The 19,792-nt window shown below is 46.6% G+C and overlaps 1 protein-coding gene across 1 annotated transcript in view; it reads right to left on the reverse strand.

The window, feature by feature from the left end:
* Positions 1 to 2,733: 2,733 nt before the first annotated feature.
* The window catches only part of LOC115187803 (kinesin-like protein KIF13A), a gene marked incomplete at its 5' end in the record, with an annotated part of 72,257 nt that continues 55,198 nt past the window's right edge, over positions 2,734 to 19,792 (reverse strand). Inside the window, 8 exon segments of the mRNA XM_029746848.1 lie at positions 2,734 to 3,094; positions 3,397 to 4,573; positions 8,109 to 8,300; positions 10,880 to 11,031; positions 11,296 to 11,392; positions 15,223 to 15,273; positions 15,673 to 15,750; positions 16,043 to 16,195. Coding sequence (XP_029602708.1) covers positions 2,958 to 3,094; positions 3,397 to 4,573; positions 8,109 to 8,300; positions 10,880 to 11,031; positions 11,296 to 11,392; positions 15,223 to 15,273; positions 15,673 to 15,750; positions 16,043 to 16,195 — 2,037 coding nt within the window. The 3' untranslated portion in view covers positions 2,734 to 2,957.

The raw sequence follows: 19,792 nt of genomic DNA on the forward strand, positions 1-19,792 counted from the left end.
ATGCTGGTCCATGTTGACTCCAATGCTTCCCACAGTTGTGTCAAGTAGGCTGAATGTCCTTTGGGTAGTGGAACATTCTTGATGGACACAGGAAACTGTTGCATGTGAAAAACCCAGCAGCGTTGCAGTTCTTGACACAAACCGGTGCGCCTGGCACCTACTACCATACCCCGTTCAAAGGCACTTAAATATTTTGTCTTGCCCATTCACCCTCTGAATGGCACACATACACAATCCATGTCTCAAGGCTTAAAAATCCTTCTTTAACCTGTCTCCTCCCAATCATCTACAAGTGGATTTAACAAGTGACATCAAAAAGGGATTGCTGTCACCTGGATTTACCTGGTCAGTCTATCTCATGGAAAGAGCATGTGTTCTTAATGTTTTGTATACTCAGTGAAGTAATCCTCACAACCGGGGTCATATTCATTAGTGTACACCGTAGCAAAACGTTCTGCAACAGAAAATGTTTCGCAAAACAAAAACCAGAGTTTCTTATTGGACAAGTTCATGTACTCCTTCCCCTTTTCAGTCTGTTTTCTTCCATTTTGTGCCTAGTGAATACGACCCAGAGGAAGCCTAGTCGCTTCATTCAGATAGTTGACACAGCATAGATCCAACATGGACTCCTCAGTTTCCACCCCCTTGAGAGGCACAATGTAGGACAGTCGAGAAACACGCACAAATAGGATAGTATACGTTTCATTTGTCCTGAATGGAAGACAGAAGTCTTGTCTGAGGAACTCTGCGAGGGTAGATCCACTCCAGTGCAAGAAGCATGATTCAGTCAGTCAGCAATGGCAACAGTCCCAATAGTTTCAGTGGGGGGGGTTATCTGTCATTCCACAGTGTTGCAGTACACCACCAACAACAGGCTAATGAAGCCTACATGGGCAACATAGCATCCACAGTCATACGTACTGTACATCTTCAAATTCATGATTCATGAATTCATGTTCAATTCATTATTTGTTTGCAGACGGCCCAAAAGTTCAGGAGGACTCGTGGCCTAGGCACTATGTTTACTTTAACACACATATAATATGTACACACACACACACACACACACACACACACACACACACACACACACACACACACACACACACACACACACACACACACACACACACACACACACACACACACACACACACACACACACACACGCAACATAAGATATCAGTTAAAACAGCAGATATGAAACCTTAGTTCTTTGGTTACCCCTGATGACATATCACAGTGACTTGGATAACCAATCTGGATATCAGTGAGTTATCAACACTAGTACATTCTGGATCCACACCCCCCAGATGACAACTCTGTCATCATTACAGGAAGATCTGGTGTTTCAACAGGAATAGGAGCTGCTGAGCTGATTGAATGATACTAGCGTTAGATAAACACGTGTGGGTCATGTCTATCCATCTACACGCTCTCTAGCTAAAATAACGCAGCAGGAAACTTGGATGTGTGCGTTTGACTTTCAGTGAACAATGATATTGAACGATGATATGCCTTCATAAAACGCATGGGACAGATATGTTAAAGGGAAAGTAGATGTTTATACCGACAGACAGAACACATGATCGGAAGTCTAGTGGAACAGAGGGAGGGTGAGAATGAGAGAAGAAGAGCTGGTTTTGGGGCTCAGCTGTTGAGCGCTGACAGCTGCCCCTGGTCTAGTAGGAACTGTTCTGGATCTGATCCTGGTCTAGTAGGAACTGTTCTGGATCTGCCCCTGGTCTAGTAGGAACTGTTCTGGATCTGATCCTGGTCTAGTAGGAACTGTTCTGGATCTGGCCCTGGTCTAGTAGGAACTGTTCTGGATCTGCCCCTGGTCTAGTAGGAACTGTTCTGGATCTGATCCTGGTCTAGTAGGAACTGTTCTGGATCTGGCCCTGGTCTAGTAGGAACTGTTCTGGATCTGCCCCTGGTCTAGTAGGAACTGTTCTGGATCTGATCCTGGTCTAGTAGGAACTGTTCTGGATCTGCCCCTGGTCTAGTAGGAACTGTTCTGGATCTGCCCCTGGTCTAGTAGGAACTGTTCTGGATCTGATCCTGGTCTAGTAGGAACTGTTCTGGATCTGGGCCTGGTCTAGTAGGAACTGTTCTGGATCTGCCCCTGGTCTAGTAGGAACTGTTCTGGATCTGGCCCTGGTCTAGTAGGAACTGTTCTGGATCTGGGCCTGGTCTAGTACGAACAGTTCTGGATCTGGCCCTGGTCTAGTAGGAACTGTTCTGGATCTCGCCCTGGTCTAGTAGGAACTGTTCTGGATCTGATCCTGGTCTAGTAGGAACTGTTCTGGATCTGGGCCTGGTCTAGTAGGAACTGTTCTGGATCTGGGCCTGGTCTAGTAGGAACTGTTCTGGATATGGGCCTGGTCTAGTAGGAACTGTTCTGGATCTGGCCCTGGTCTAGTAGGAACTGTTCTGGATCTGCCCCTGGTCTAGGAGGAACTGTTCTGGATCTGCCCCTGGTCTAGTAGGAACTGTTCTGGATCTGGGCCTGGTCTAGTAGGAACTGTTCTGGATCTGGCCCTGGTCTAGTAGGAACTGTTCTGGATCTGCCCCTGGTCTAGTAGGAACTGTTCTGGATCTGGGCCTGGTCTAGTAGGAACTGTTCTGGATCTGGCCCTGGTCTAGTAGGAACTGTTCTGGATCTGGGCCTGGTCTAGTAGGAACTGTTCTGGATCTGGGCCTGGTCTAGTAGGAACTGTTCTGGATATGGGCCTGGTCTAGTAGGAACTGTTCTGGATCTGGCCCTGGTCTAGTAGGAACTGTTCTGGATCTGGGGACCCCCTTTAGATGATAGTCCTGGGTGGAAAGTCACTTTCCCCAAATTCCCAGGTTTTCCAGAAATGCTGGTTTGAGTTCCTTCTTATTCCCTCCTGATTCTGGGAATATTCCAACCGGGATTCCTGGAAAGACTGGGAATTTGGGGAGTTTAGTAAATTTTATCGGACCAAAGGCTGGGGGTCTGTGGTGTCCATGGAGGGGGGTCCTCTAGTGAGACAGGAGGGCTTGACGAACACCCCGTGGCCTGGAGGACAGCGGAAGTAAACCCTCTCCTGGACTGTCCCGTTGTGCTTGCCTGGACAGTGGAGACAGAGGGGATATTCAGGAGTCATGACCATTCACCATACATCTCAAACACATGACAGGTTCCTCACTGGTCCAATTAAGGTCAGTTAAGTATTGCCAGAGCACCAGCACTCTAAGAGAGTGTCCCAAATGACAGTCTCACCCTTTATAGTGCACTACTTTTGACCAGCGCACTATGGGTGCACCTTACATAGTGCACCACAGTAGATAAAGAATAGGGTACTGTTTGGGAGGCATCCCATTACATCATTATTACACAGAACATCATTTGATAACTAAACAGCCACTCACCCACAGCCAGGTCCAGCTGCACCCCGACCCAGATCCCCTTGGCGAACTCCACCCCGCCGACGTAGTGCACCGTGCCGCTCCTCTTCCCCACCCACACCTGCTCCCCGGGAGCCATCCAGTCAGGCAGCTGGGCCACGGGAGAACCAGAGCCCTCGTCCCCACTGCAGGAGTCCCCAGAGGCCTCAGTGCTGCTGGGGTTGGGGCTGGGGCAGCTTGGGCTGGGACAGGGGCTCCCTGGAGGTAGGTCTCCCTGGATTGGCTCCTGGACCTGGGGCTCTCCTCCTGCTAGCTGGCCTGGGGGGATGGAGGGGGGTGGGCAGGGCACGGCTACGCTGCCGACACACTGTTTGCCGTTGTGGAGGTGTGAGTGGGGCTGAGGGAGGTGAGATGAACGCTGTTGTTGTGTGTTGATGACCACCAGGGATTTGTCAGAGGTCTGGTCCCTGCTGCCAGAGCCCTCTTTCTCCTCCTCCGCTGGGACAGGGGATATGTGTGCTGCATCCCCAGGCTGGAAGTGTCCCAGCTCACCCAGATCCTCCATGCCGTCATCGGCCCCCTTGAAGTCTGTAAACTCCTGGCTGACGCTGAGGACACACCTGCGGGGCCACGGTGAGGGTGGCTGCTCTGAGCAGTTAGGAACACTGACAGGGGAGGAGGGGGAGGTGGTGGTTTGGGGGGTGGGGAGGGGCTGGGAGGGGAAGCCAGGGGGACATGCAGGGGTCTGGGTGTCACCCCACGGCGAGGCGCAGCCTCGGCCCGTGCTGGTGCAGTGGAAGGAGGGGGACTCGTGGGGGTGCAGATTGTGGGTTTCCCGGTCAGGGTCATGTCTGTCTTGAGCCACTGCGGAGGCGCTGAGCTGGTCAGAGCTGTCGCTGGCACCGAATGGCACGTCAGAGAGCGTGGCGTCTGAGGCACTGTGGGAGAAGTAACCGCTGGTGCAGCTGCTGGCGGTGGGGCTCCGTGGAGCCCCCTCTCTATCCCCCCCTCCACCACCTCCCCGACCCCCCTTCAGCTCTCCCCTGACCCCCGCCACACCAACCCCCACCTCCTGGCTCTCCAGTGTAGCGTTGTACACCTCAAAGTTGGCAAAGTCCTCTGGGATGTAGGACTGGAAGCTGTGGAAGTCCTGAGAGCCCAGGCCCAAACTCAGGGCCATGTCTGTCTCCTCCTCAGAGTCCTGGAATAGACACCACACAGAGACAGACAGACAGACAGCACACAGAGACAGACAGACAGACACCACACAGAGACAGACAGACAGACATCACACAGACACCACACAGAGACAGACAGACAGACACCACACAGAGACAGACAGACAGACACCACACAGAGACAGACAGACAGACAGACACCACACAGAGACAGACAGACAGACACCACACAGAGACCACACAGAGACAGACAGACAGACAGACACCACACAGAGACAGACAGACAGACAGACAGACAGACACCACACAGAGACAGACAGACAGACAGACACCACACAGAGACAGACAGACAGACACCACACAGAGACAGACAGACAGACACCACACAGAGACAGACAGACAGACAGACAGACAGACAGACAGACAGACAGACAGACAGACAGACACCACACAGAGATAGACAGACAGACACCACACAGAGACAGACAGACAGACAGACACCACACAGAGACAGACAGACAGACACCACACAGAGACCACACAGAGACAGACAGACAGACAGACACCACACAGAGACAGACAGACAGACAGACAGACAGACACCACACAGAGACAGACAGACAGACAGACACCACACAGAGACAGACAGACAGACAGACACCACACAGAGACAGACAGACAGACATCACACAGAGACAGACAGACACCACACAGAGACAGACAGACAGACACAATGTCAGCTACTGTTTCTTTCTGTAGGGGAGCCTATCAGGGGAGCCTATCAGGGGACCCTATCAGGATAGCCTATCAGGGGAGCCTATCAGGGGAGCCTATCAGGGGAGCCTATCAGGGGGCTTCAATTGAGTGAATGGAATTAAAGAAGTGTTTGATATGTTTGATACCATTCAATGTTTTCCATTCCAGCTGTTACAAAGATCCGTCTACTGACTGAATGTGTCATCAGCCCCCACTGGAGTCTACCACCTATTACATGATATTAAAATGCATTGAGGACAGTGACTGTAACCATGGATGTCTACTGACTGAATCAGTCTCCTGTCTACTGACTGAATGTGTCACCAGCCCCCACTGGAGCCTACCACCTATTACATGATATTAAAATGCATTGAGGACAGTGACTGTAACCATGGATGTCTACTGACTGAATCAGTCTCCTGTCTACTGACTGAATGTGTCACCAGCCCCCACTGGAGTCTACCACCTATTACATGATATTAAAATGCATTGAGGACAGTGACTGTAACCATGGATGTCTACTGACTGAATCAGTCTCCTGTCTACTGACTGAATGTGTCACCAGCCCCCACTGGAGCCTACCACCTATTACATGATATTAAAATGCATTGAGGACAGTGACTGTAACCATGGATGTCTACTGACTGAATCAGTCTCCTGTCTACTGACTGAATGTGTCACCAGCCCCCACTGGAGTCTACCACCTATTACATGATATTAAAATGCATTGAGGACAGTGACTGTAACCATGGATGTCTACTGACTGAATCAGTCTCCTGTCTACTGACTGAATGTGTCACCAGCCCCCACTGGAGTCTACCACCTATTACATGATATTAAAATGCATTGAGGACAGTGACTGTAACCATGGATGTCTACTGACTGAATCAGTCTCCTGTCTACTGACTGAATGTGTCACCAGCCCCCACTGGAGCCTACCACCTATTACATGATATTAAAATGCATTGAGGACAGTGACTGTAACCATGGATGTCTACTGACTGAATCAGTCTCCTGTCTACTGACTGAATGTGTCACCAGCCCCCACTGGAGCCTACCACCTATTACATGATATTAAAATGCATTGAGGACAGTGACTGTAACCATGGATGTCTACTGACTGAATCAGTCTCCTGTCTACTGACTGAATGTGTCACCAGCCCCCACTGGAGTCTACCACCTATTACATGATATTAAAATGCATTGAGGACAGTGACTGTAACCATGGATGTCTACTGACTGAATCAGTCTCCTGTCTACTGACTGAATGTGTCACCAGCCCCCACTGGAGCCTACCACCTATTACATGATATTAAAATGCATTGAGGACAGTGACTGTAACCATGGATGTCTACTGACTGAATCAGTCTCCTGTCTACTGACTGAATGTGTCACCAGCCCCCACTGGAGCCTACCACCTATTACATGATATTAAAATGCATTGAGGACAGTGACTGTAACCATGGATGTCTACTGACTGAATCAGTCTCCTGTCTACTGACTGAATGTGTCACCAGCCCCCACTGGAGCCTACCACCTATTACATGATATTAAAATGCATTGAGGACAGTGACTGTAACCATGGATGTCTACTGACTGAATCAGTCTCCTGTCTACTGACTGAATGTGTCACCAGCCCCCACTGGAGTCTACCACCTATTACATGATATTAAAATGCATTGAGGACAGTGACTGTAACCATGGATGTCTACTGACTGAATCAGTCTCCTGTCTACTGACTGAATGTGTCACCAGCCCCCACTGGAGTCTACCACCTATTACATGATATTAAAATGCATTGAGGACAGTGACTGTAACCATGGATGTCTACTGACTGAATCAGTCTCCTGTCTACTGACTGAATGTGTCACCAGCCCCCACTGGAGTCTACCACCTATTACATGATATTAAAATGCATTGAGGACAGTGACTGTAACCATGGATGTCTACTGACTGAATCAGTCTCCTGTCTACTGACTGAATGTGTCACCAGCCCCCACTGGAGTCTACCACCTATTACATGATATTAAAATGCATTGAGGACAGTGACTGTAACCATGGATGTCTACTGACTGAATCAGTCTCCTGTCTACTGACTGAATGTGTCACCAGCCCCCACTGGAGTCTACCACCTATTACATGATATTAAAATGCATTGAGGACAGTGACTGTAACCATGGATGTCTACTGACTGAATCAGTCTCCTGTCTACTGACTGAATGTGTCACCAGCCCCCACTGGAGCCTACCACCTATTACATGATATTAAAATGCATTGAGGACAGTGACTGTAACCATGGATGTCTACTGACTGAATCAGTCTCCTGTCTACTGACTGAATGTGTCACCAGCCCCCACTGGAGTCTACCACCTATTACATGATATTAAAATGCATTGAGGACAGTGACTGTAACCATGGATGTCTACTGACTGAATCAGTCTCCTGTCTACTGACTGAATGTGTCACCAGCCCCCACTGGAGCCTACCACCTATTACATGATATTAAAATGCATTGAGGACAGTGACTGTAACCATGGATGTCTACTGACTGAATCAGTCTCCTGTCTACTGACTGAATGTGTCACCAGCCCCCACTGGAGTCTACCACCTATTACATGATATTAAAATGCATTGAGGACAGTGACTGTAACCATGGATGGATGGTGGTTGGTTGAGATGATGTTGGAAGAAACATGAGCTGATGACATCATGCACTTCATGCCGTCTTCACTTCAAGGCACCATGGCATTTGTGTGTGTGTGTGTGTGTGTGTGTGTGTGTGTGTGTGTGTGTGTGACTTACAGCTGTGTGTGGCAGTGTGAGGCAGAGCTGCCTGCTGGTGCAGGTACTGAGGGTGAGGGTGGAAGGGGTGAGGGTGGTGGTGGAGGGGCTGCGGTGGCCCTCGCTGCCCGCTCTGGGCCTGCGCCAGGGGGCATGGCCGCGGCACGGCGGGGGGAGCAGCACGGAGCTGTCCACACATGAGGAGCGCATGCTCTGCAGATGGGAGTCACACAGGAGGCATGCATGGAGCAGGTGAGTTAACATACAGACATGCACAGTCCAGTACAGTCAATAGGGTGTAGAGGTAGTTAGAGGAACTGCTGATACACACATGCAGGACACATTGAATGGAAAACCATGTGTATTAGATGAATATGGTTGGCATTCTAAATGTCATGCTAGTTCAGTGCAGCGCATCAACGCTTTGGATGAGATGGTAGATTTAGAGTATGGAGATTTAGAGCATGGAGCTCCCCATTCACACAATAGATTTAGAGCATGGAGCTCCCCATTCACACAATAGATTTAGAGCATGGAGCTCCCCATTCACACAATAGATTTAAAACATACAGTGAGGGAAAAAAGTATTTGATCCCCTGCTGATTTTGTACGTTTGCCCACTGACAAAGAAATGATCAGTCTATAATTTTAATGGTAGGTTTATTTGAACAGTGAGAGACAGAATAACAACAAAAAAATCCAGAAAAACGCATGTCAGAAATTTTATAAAATGATTTGCATTTTAATGAGGGAAATAAGTATTTGACCCCTCTGCAAAACATGACTTAGTACTTGGTGGCAAAACCCTTGTTGGCAATCACAGAGGTCAGACGTTTCTTGTAGTTGGCCACCAGGTTTGCACACATCTCAGGAGGGATTTTGTCCCACTCCTCTTTGCAGATCTTCTCCAAGTCATTAAGGTTTCGAGGCTGACGTTTGGCAACTCGAACCTTCAGCTCCCTCCACAGATTTTCTATGGGATTAAGGTCTGGAGACTGGCTAGGCCACTCCAGGACCTTAATGTGCTTCTTCTTGAGCCACTCCTTTGTTGCCTTGGCCGTGTGTTTTGGGTCATTGTCATGCTGGAATACCCATCCACGACCCATTTTCAATGCCCTGGCTGAGGGAAGGAGGTTCTCACCCATGATTTGACGGTACATTGCCCCGTCCATCGTCCCTTTGATGCGGTGAAGTTGTCCTGTCCCCTTAGCAGAAAAACACCCCCAAAGCATAATGTTTCCACCTCCATGTTTGACTGTGGGGATGGTGTTCTTGGGGTCATAAGCAGCATTCCTCCTCCTCCAAACACGGCGAGTTGAGTTGATGCCAAAGAGCTCCATTTTGGTCTCATCTGACCACAACACTTTCACCCAGTTGTCCTCTGAATCATTCAGATGTTCATTAGCAAACTTCAGACGGGCCTGTATATGTATTCTTGAGCAGCGGGACCTTGCGGGCGCTGCAGGATTTCAGTCCTTCACGGCGTTGTGTGTTACCAATTGTTTTCTTGGTGACTATGGTCCCAGCTGCCTTGAGATCATTGACAAGATCCTCCCGTGTAGTTCTGGGCTGATTCCTCACCGTTCTCATGATCATTGCAACTCCACGAGGTGAGATCTTGCATGGAGCCCCAGGCCGAGGGAGATTGACAGTTCTTTTGTGTTTCTTCCATTTGCGAATAATCGCACCAACTGTTGTCACCTTCTCACCAAGCTGCTTGGCGATGGTCTTGTAGCCCATTCCAGCCTTGTGTAGGTCTACAATCTTGTCCCTGACATCCTTGGAGAGCTCTTTGGTCTTGGCCATGGTGGAGAGTTTGGAATCTGATTGATTGATTGCTTCTGTGGACAGGTGTCTTTTATACAGGTAACAAACTGAGATTAGGAGCACTCCCTTTAAGAGTGTGCTCCTAATCTCAGCTCGTTACCTGTATAAAAGACACCTGGGAGCAACAAATCTTTCTGATTGAGAGGGGGTGAAATACTTATTTCCCTCATTAAAATGCAAATCAATTTATAACATTTCTGACATGCGTTTTTCTGGATTTTTTTGTTGTTATTCTGTCTCTCACTGTTCAAATAAACCTACCACTAAAATTATAGACTGATCATTTCTTTGTCAGTGGGCAAACGTACAAAATCAGCAGGGGATCAAATACTTTTTTCCCTCACTGTATGTGAGCAGATCACATTCAGCCAGAACAATCAGCAATCATCGGACAGGTTTAGTAGAATTAGTAGCTGTTGAATGTAGTAAATATCTGTCTGTGTGTACTGGATTCACTTAGAATGGGGAAAATGTCCTGCTTTCAATGACTACTACTGATGTATTGTCATACTGTCACATTGCAGAAAAGGAGGGATGTCACTGGACTCTGAATGAAGAGAAACGATGGGAACGGCGGGGGAAGAAAAAGGAGATGAAGAAGCAAAACACAGGAAAGAAAATAAGGAAAGATAGAAGAAAGAAAGAAAGGAGAGATGAGATAAAAGGGTCCAGAGATGGCTAGAGAGAGAGAGAGAGAGAGGGATGGATGGATAAAGAGAGAGAGGGATGGATGGATAGAGAGAGAGAGAGAGAGAGAGAGAGATGGATGGCTAGAGAGAGAGAGAGAGAGAGAGAGAGATGGATGGCTAGAGAGAGAGAGGGATGGATGGCTAGAGAGAGAGAGAGGGATGGATGGATAGAGAGAGAGAGAGGGATGGATGGCTAGAGAGAGAGAGAGGGATGGATGGCTAGAGAGAGAGAGGGATGGTTGGATAAAGAGAGAGAGGGATGGATGTGGCCCATACCTCCTGTCCCAGTAGTGGTCGTGCCTCCAGGACTCTCTTGGTCTTGCTCTCCTCTCTGACCGGCAGCAGAGACTTGAGGAACTTGGGCGTCTGTGGAGAGAGGGCCTTGAACGGGCTGGAGTTGAAGAAGGTGGGGCTCTCTGGTACCAGACCTGAACGCAGTAGTAAAAACAAACATCATAGCTCTTTAAATTCTACATTTAGAATGCTTTTAGTCCTATACTATTCTTAATCTGTGTCTGGGAAACCAACCATTGATTTCTTATCACAGTCCTCATACGGAGAGAGGGCCTGGAGGTTTTCCTGACTGAGAAACACTCAGGGCCCTAAATATGATCTAAAACAAGAGTTTCCTGGTCAGGCCTCCTGGTTTCAACTATAGCTGGAGTTGATGTTATTGATTTCTTGTTGTTTACCGTGATTCTCTGTCTTGTTTTTGAGTGGCGTCCCACACAGAGAACCTCCGTCCTGGGGAGTACAGTCAGAGACATCCTGATGAAGGTCACAATGGTCCTGGAGGAGGACCAGACAGACAGACAGACAGGTTAGAGTCACAATGGTCCTGGAGGATGACCAGACAGACAGACAGGTTAGAGTCACAATGGTCCTGGAGGAGGACCAGACAGACAGACAGGTTAGAGTCACAATGGTCCTGGAGGAGGACCAGACAGACAGACAGGTTAGAGTCACAATGGTCCTGGAGGAGGACCAGACAGACAGACAGGTTAGAGTCACAATGGTCCTGGAGGAGGACCAGACAGACAGACAGGTTAGAGTCACAATGGTCCTGGAGGAGGACCAGACAGACAGACAGGTTAGAGTCACAATGGTCCTGGAGGAGGACCAGACAGACAGACAGGTTAGAGTCACAATGGTCCTGGAGAAGGACCAGACAGACAGACAGGTTAGAGTCACAATGGTCCTGGAGGACAAGACAGACAGACAGGTTAGAGTCACAATGGTCCTGGAGGAGGACAAGACAGACAGACAGGTTAGAGTCACAATGGCACTGGAGGAGGACCAGACAGACAGACAGACAGGTTAGAGTCACAATGGCCCTGGAGGAGGACCAGACAGACAGACAGGTTAGAGTCACAATGGTCCTGGAGGAGGACCAGATAGACAGACAGGTTAGAGTCACAATGGTCCTGGAGGATGACCAGACAGACAGACAGGTTAGAGTCACAATGGTCATGGAGGAGGACCAGACAGACAGACAGGTTAGAGTCACAATGGTCCTGGAGGAGGACCAGACAGACAGACAGGTTAGAGTCACAATGGTCCTGGAGGAGGACCAGAAAGACAGACAGGTTAGAGTCACAATGGCACTGGAGGAGGACCAGACAGACAGACAGGTTAGAGTCACAATGGCCCTGGAGGAGGACCAGACAGACAGACAGGTTAGAGTCACAATGGTCCTGGAGGAGGACCAGACAGACAGACAGGTTAGAGTCACAATGGTCCTGGAGGAGGACCAGACAGACAGACAGGTTAGAGTCACAATGGTCCTGGAGAAGGACCAGACAGACAGACAGGTTAGAGTCACAATGGTCCTGGAGGACAAGACAGACAGACAGGTTAGAGTCACAATGGTCCTGGAGGAGGACAAGACAGACAGACAGGTTAGAGTCACAATGGCACTGGAGGAGGACCAGACAGACAGACAGACAGGTTAGAGTCACAATGGCCCTGGAGGAGGACCAGACAGACAGACAGGTTAGAGTCACAATGGTCCTGGAGGAGGACCAGATAGACAGACAGGTTAGAGTCACAATGGTCCTGGAGGATGACCAGACAGACAGACAGGTTAGAGTCACAATGGTCATGGAGGAGGACCAGACAGACAGACAGGTTAGAGTCACAATGGTCCTGGAGGAGGACCAGAAAGACAGACAGGTTAGAGTCACAATGGCACTGGAGGAGGACCAGACAGACAGACAGGTTAGAGTCACAATGGCCCTGGAGGAGGACCAGACAGACAGACAGACAGACAGGTTAGAGTCACAATGGTCCTGGAGGAGGACCAGACAGACAGACAGGTTAGAGTCACAATGGTCCTTGAGGAGGACCAGACAGACAGACAGGTTAGATTCACAATGGTCCTGGAGAAGGACCAGACAGACAGACAGGTTAGAGTCACAATGGTCCTGGAGGACAAGACAGACAGACAGGTTAGAGTCACAATGGTCCTGGAGGAGGACAAGACAGACAGACAGGTTAGAGTCACAATGGCACTGGAGGAGGACCAGACAGACAGACAGACAGGTTAGAGTCACAATGGCCCTGGAGGAGGACCAGACAGACAGACAGGTTAGAGTCACAATGGTCCTGGAGGAGGACCAGATAGACAGACAGGTTAGAGTCACAATGGTCCTGGAGGATGACCAGACAGACAGACAGGTTAGAGTCACAATGGTCATGGAGGAGGACCAGACAGACAGACAGGTTAGAGTCACAATGGTCCTGGAGGAGGACCAGACAGACAGACAGGTTAGAGTCACAATGGTCCTGGAGGAGGACCAGAAAGACAGACAGGTTAGAGTCACAATGGCACTGGAGGAGGACCAGACAGACAGACAGGTTAGAGTCACAATGGCCCTGGAGGAGGACCAGACAGACAGACAGACAGACAGGTTAGAGTCACAATGGTCCTGGAGGAGGACCAGAAAGACAGACAGGTTAGAGTCACAATGGTCCTGGAGGATGACCAGACAGACAGACAGGTTAGAGTCACAATGGTCCTGGAGGAGGACCAGACAGACAGACAGGTTAGAGTCACAATGGTCCTGGAGGAGGACCAGACAGACAGAGAGGTTAGAGTCACAATGGTCCTGGAGGAGGACCAGACAGACAGACAGGTTAGAGTCACCAATGGTCCTGGAGGAGGACCAGAAAGACAGACAGACAGGTTAGAGTCACAATGGTCCTGGAGGAGGACCAGACAGACAGACAGGTTAGAGTCACAATGGCACTGGAGGAGGACCAGACAGACAGACAGACAGGTTAGAGTCACAATGGCCCTGGAGGAGGACCAGACAGACAGACAGGTTAGAGTCACAATGGTCCTGGAGGAGGACCAGACAGACAGACAGGTTAGAGTCACAATGGTCCTGGAGGAGGACCAGAAAGACAGACAGGTTAGAGTCACAATGGCACTGGAGGAGGACCAGACAGACAGACAGACAGACAGACAGACAGGTTAGAGTCACAATAGCCCTGGAGGAGGACCAGAAAGACAGACAGGTTAGAGTCACAATGGCACTGGAGGAGGACCAGACAGACAGACAGACAGACAGGTTAGAGTCACAATAGCCCTGGAGGAGGACCAGACAGACAGACAGGTTAGAGTCACAATGGTCCTGGAGGAGGACCAGACAGACAGACAGGTTAGAGTCACAATGGTCCTGGAGGAGGACCAGACAGACAGACAGGTTAGAGTCACAATGGCCCTGGAGGAGGACCAGACAGACAGACAGGTTAGAGTCACAATGGCCATGGAGGAGGACCAGGCAGACAGGTTAGAGTCGCCAATGGCCCTGGAGGAGGACCAGACAGACAGACAGACAGACAGACAGGTTAGAGTCACAATGGTCCTGGAGGAGGACCAGACAGACAGACAGACAGACAGAGAGACAGGTTAGAGTCACAATGGTCCTGGAGGAGGACCAGACAGACAGACAGACAGACAGACAGGTTAGAGTCACAACGGCCCTGGAGGAGGACCAGACAGTACAGTTTTATTAGACCAGTAGACCTACAGTAAGAGATCTGTTTAATAAAGAGTCATACTGTACTGTACCTTCCAGTCTACATCCTCCCAGCCAATCAGACCTGTTTATAATAATTAACCATCCTACTGTACTGTACCTTCCAGTCTACATCCTCCCAGCCAATCAGACCTGTTTATAATAATGAACCATCCTACTGTACTGTACCATCCAGTCTACATCCTCCCAGCCAATCAGATCTGTTTATAATAATGAACCATCCTACTGTATTGTACCATCCAGTCTACATCCTCCCAGCCAATCAGACCTGTTTATAATAATGAACCATCCTACTGTACTGTACCATCCAGTCTACATCCTCCCAGCCAATCAGGTCTGTTTATAATAATTAACCATCCTACTGTACTGTACCATCCAGTCTACATCCTCCCAGCCAATCAGGTCTGTTTATAATAATGAACCATCCTACTGTACTGTACCATCCAGTCTACATCCTCCCAGCCAATCAGGTCTGTTTATAATAATGAACCATCCTACTGTACTGTACCTTCCAGTCTACATCCTCCCAGCCAATCAGATCTGTTTATAATAATGAACCATCCTACTGTACTGTACCTTCCAGTCTACATCCTCCCAGCCAATCAGATCTGTTTTGCTGCAGGAAGTCTGGAAGACAAAAGCAAGCGATCACTAACTCTCACTGACACACACACATTTCTGTCTTACGTGCTGTACGCTGGGGGTGCTGGTGTGTGTGTGTGTGTGTGTCTTACGTGCTGTACGTTGGGGGTGCTGGTGTGTGTGTGTGTGTCTTACGTGCTGTACGTTGGGGGTGCTGGTGTGTGTGTGTGTCTTACGTGCTGTACGTTGGGGGTGCTGGTGTGTGTGTGTGTCTTACGTGCTGAACGTTGGGGGTGCTAGTGTGTGTGTGTGTGTGTGTGTCTTACATGCTGTACGTTGGGGGTGCTAGTGTGTGTGTGTGTGTGTGTGTGTGTGTGTGTGTGTGTGTGTCTTACGTGCTATACGTTGGGGGTGCTAGTGTGTGTGTGTGTGTGTGTGTCTTACGTGCTGTACGTTGGGGGTGCTGAAGCTCCTTCTGATGTTTCTCCCTTTAACAGACAGAGCTTCCTTCACCGTCACCGCCTGATGACATCAATCAAACAAACTTTATTGTCCCCAGAGAGAAATGTGGTTGGCAGTGATCCATTTAGATACCTCCTTTACACAAACCACACAGGATTCACACATCTAAACTCATGGACGAAAAGAACATCATTTACCATATGTAACAGCAAGAGCCAGTACCATTCAACAGCGTGAAATGTGTGTGAAGTGTAGTGTGTGTGTGTGTGTGTGTGTGTGAAGTGTGTGTGTGTGAAGTGTGTGTGAGGTGTGTATGTGTGAAGTGTGTGTGAAGTGTGTGTGTGAGAGGTACCTGTCGGAGTCTCTCCAGGCTCAGTATATTCTCCACCTCCAGAAGTCCTCTGGTGTATTGCTCTATGTAGGTCTGTCCACCCTGACTCTCCTCACCGTCTCCCCTCGCTGCTATGAGGGCCAGAGTCTCTCTCTCCTCAGGCTCCTCAGACGCCTGGACACAACATTATTACATTACAACACAATATTATTATACTACAACACAATATTATTATACTACAATACAACACAATATTATTATACTACAATACAACACAATATTATTATACTACAATACAACACAACATTATTATACTACAATACAACACAACATTATTATACTACAATACAACACAATATTATTATACTACAATACAACACAATATTATTATACTACAATACAACACAACATTATTATACTACAATACAACACAATATTATTATACTACAATACAACACAATATTATTATACTACAATACAAGACAACATTATTATACTACAATACAACACAACATTATTATACTACAATACAACACAATATTATTATACTACAATACAACACAACATTATTATACTACAATACAACACAACATTATTATACTACAATACAACACAATATTATTATACTACAATACAAGACAATATTATTATACTACAATACAACACAATATTATTATACTACAATACAACACAATATTATTATACTACAATACAACACAACATTATTATACTACAATACAACACAACATTATTATACTACAATACAACACAACATTATTATACTACAATACAACACAATATTATTATACTACAATACAACACAATATTATTATACTACAATACAACACAATATTATTATACTACAATACAACACAATATTATTATACTACAATACAACACAACATTATTATACTACAATACAACACAACATTATTATACTACAATACAACACAATATTATTATACTACAATACAACACAATATTATTATACTACAATACAACACAACATTATTATACTACAATACAACACAATATTATTATACTACAATACAACACAATATTATTATACTACAATACAACACAACATTATTATACTAATACAACACAACATTATTATACTACAATACAACACAATATTATTATACTACAATACAACACAATATTATTATACTACAATACAACACAACATTATTATACTACAATACAACACAATATTATTATACTACAATACAACACAACATTATTATACTACAATACAACACAACATTATTATACTACAATACAACAAAATATTATTATACTACAATACAACACAATATTATTATACTACAATACAACACAATATTATTATACTACAATACAACACAATATTATTATACTACAATACAACACAATTTTATTATACTACAATACAACACAACATTATTATACTACAATACAACACAATATTATTATACTACAATACAACACAATATTATTATACTACAATACAACATTATTATACTACAATACAACATTATTATACTACAATACAACACAACATTATTATACTACAATACAACACAACATTATTATACTACAATACAACACAATATTATTATACTACATTACAACACAATATTATTATACTACAATACAACACAACATTATTATACTACAATGCAACACAATATTATTATACTACAATACAACACAATATTATTATACTACAATAAAACACAACATTATTATACTACAATACAACACAATATTATTATTATACTACAATACAACAATATTATTATACTACAACACAATATTATTATACTACAATACAACACAAAATTATTATACTACAAGAGAGTTAACCAAACAGTGTCCTAGGGTGGTGTAGAGGTCTATGAGAGTTAACCAAACTGTGTCCTAGGGTGGTACAGCTGTCTATGAGAGTTAACCAAACTGTGTCCTAGGGTGGTACAGCTGTCTATGAGAGTTAACCAAACTGTGTCCTAGGGTGGTGTAGAGGTCTATGAGAGTTAACCAAACTGTGTCCTAGGGTGGTACAGCTGTCTATGAGAGTTAACCAAACTGTGTCCTAGGGTGGTATAGCTGTCTATGAGAGTTAACCAAACTGTGTCCTAGGGTGGTGTAGAGGTCTATGAGAGTTAACCAAACTGTGTCCTAGGGTGGTGTAGAGGTCTATGAGAGTTAACCAAACTGTGTCCTAGGGTGGGGTAGAGGTCTATGAGAGTTAACCAAACTGTGTCCTAGGGTGGTGTAGAGGTCTAAGAGAGTTAACCAAACTGTGTCCTAGGGTGGTACAGCTGTCTATGAGAGTTAACCAAACTGTGTCCTAGGGTGGTGTAGAGGTCTAAGAGAGTTAACCAAACTGTGTCCTAGGGTGGTGTAGAGGTCTAAGAGAGTTAACCAAACTGTGTCCTAGGGTGGTACAGCTGTCTATGAAAGTTAATCAAACTGTGTCCTAGGGTGGTGTAGAGGTCTATGAGAGTTAACCAAACTGTGTCCTAGGGTGGTACAGCTGTCTATGAGAGTTAACCAAACTGTGTCCTAGGGTGGTGTAGAGGTCTATGAGAGTTAACCAAACTGTGTCCTAGGGTGGTACAGCTGTCTATGAGAGTTAACCAAACTGTGTCCTAGGGTGGTGTAGAGGTCTATGAGAGTTAACCAAACTGTGTCCTAGGGTGGTACAGCTGTCTATGAGAGTTAACCAAACTGTGTCCTAGGGTGGTACAGCTGTCTAATAGAGTTAACCAAACTGTGTCCTAGGGTGGTACAGCTGTCTATGAGAGTTAACCAAACTGTGTCCTAGGGTGGTACAGCTGTCTAATAGAGTTAACCAAACTGTGTCCTAGGGTGGTACAGCTGTCTAAGAGGGTTAACCAAACTGTGTCCTAGGGTGGTGTAGAGGTCTAAGAGAGTTAACCAAACTGTGTCCTAGGGTGGTGTAGAGGTCTATGAGAGTTAACCAAACTGTGTCCTAGGGTGGTGTAGAGGTCTATGAGAGTTAACCAAACTGTGTCCTAGGGTGGTGTAGAGGTCTATGCGAGTTAACCAAACTGTGTCCTAGGGTGGTGTAGAGGTCTAAGAGAGTTACCCAAACTGTGTCCTAGGGTGGTACAGCTGTCTATGAGAGTTAACCAAACTGTGTCCTAGGGTGGTGTAGAGGTCTATGAGAGTTAACCAAACTGTGTCCTAGGGTGGTACAGCTGTCTATGAGAGTTAACCAAACTGTGTCCTAGGGTGGTGTAGAGGTCTAAGAGAGTTAACCAAACTGTGTCCTAGGGTGGTACAGCTGTCTATGAGAGTTAACCAAACTGTGTCCTAGGGTGGTACAGCTGTCTAAGAGAGTTAACCAAACTGTGTCCTAGGGTGGTGTAGAGGTCTATGAGAGTTAACCAAACTGTGTCCTAGGGTGGTATAGCTGTCTATGAGAGGTAACCAAACTGTGTCCTAGGGTGGTGTAGAGGACTATGAGAGTTAACCAAACTGTGTCCTAGGGTGGTACAGCTGTCTATGAGAGTTAACCAAACTGTGTCCTAGGGTGGTACAGCTGTCTATGAGAGTTAACCAAACTGTGTCCTAGGGTGGTGTAGAGGTCTAAGAGAGTTAACCAAACTGTGTCCTAGGGTGGTACAGCTGTCTATGAGAGTTAACCAAACTGTGTCCTAGGGTGGTACAGCTGTCTATGAGAGTTAACCAAACTGTGTCCTAGGGTGGTACAGCTGTCTATGAGAGTTAACCAAACTGTGTCCTAGGGTGGTGTAGAGGTCT

The sequence above is a fragment of the Salmo trutta genome, unplaced genomic scaffold (genome assembly GCF_901001165.1).
Source record: "Salmo trutta unplaced genomic scaffold, fSalTru1.1, whole genome shotgun sequence".
NCBI lineage: Eukaryota > Metazoa > Chordata > Actinopteri > Salmoniformes > Salmonidae > Salmo > Salmo trutta.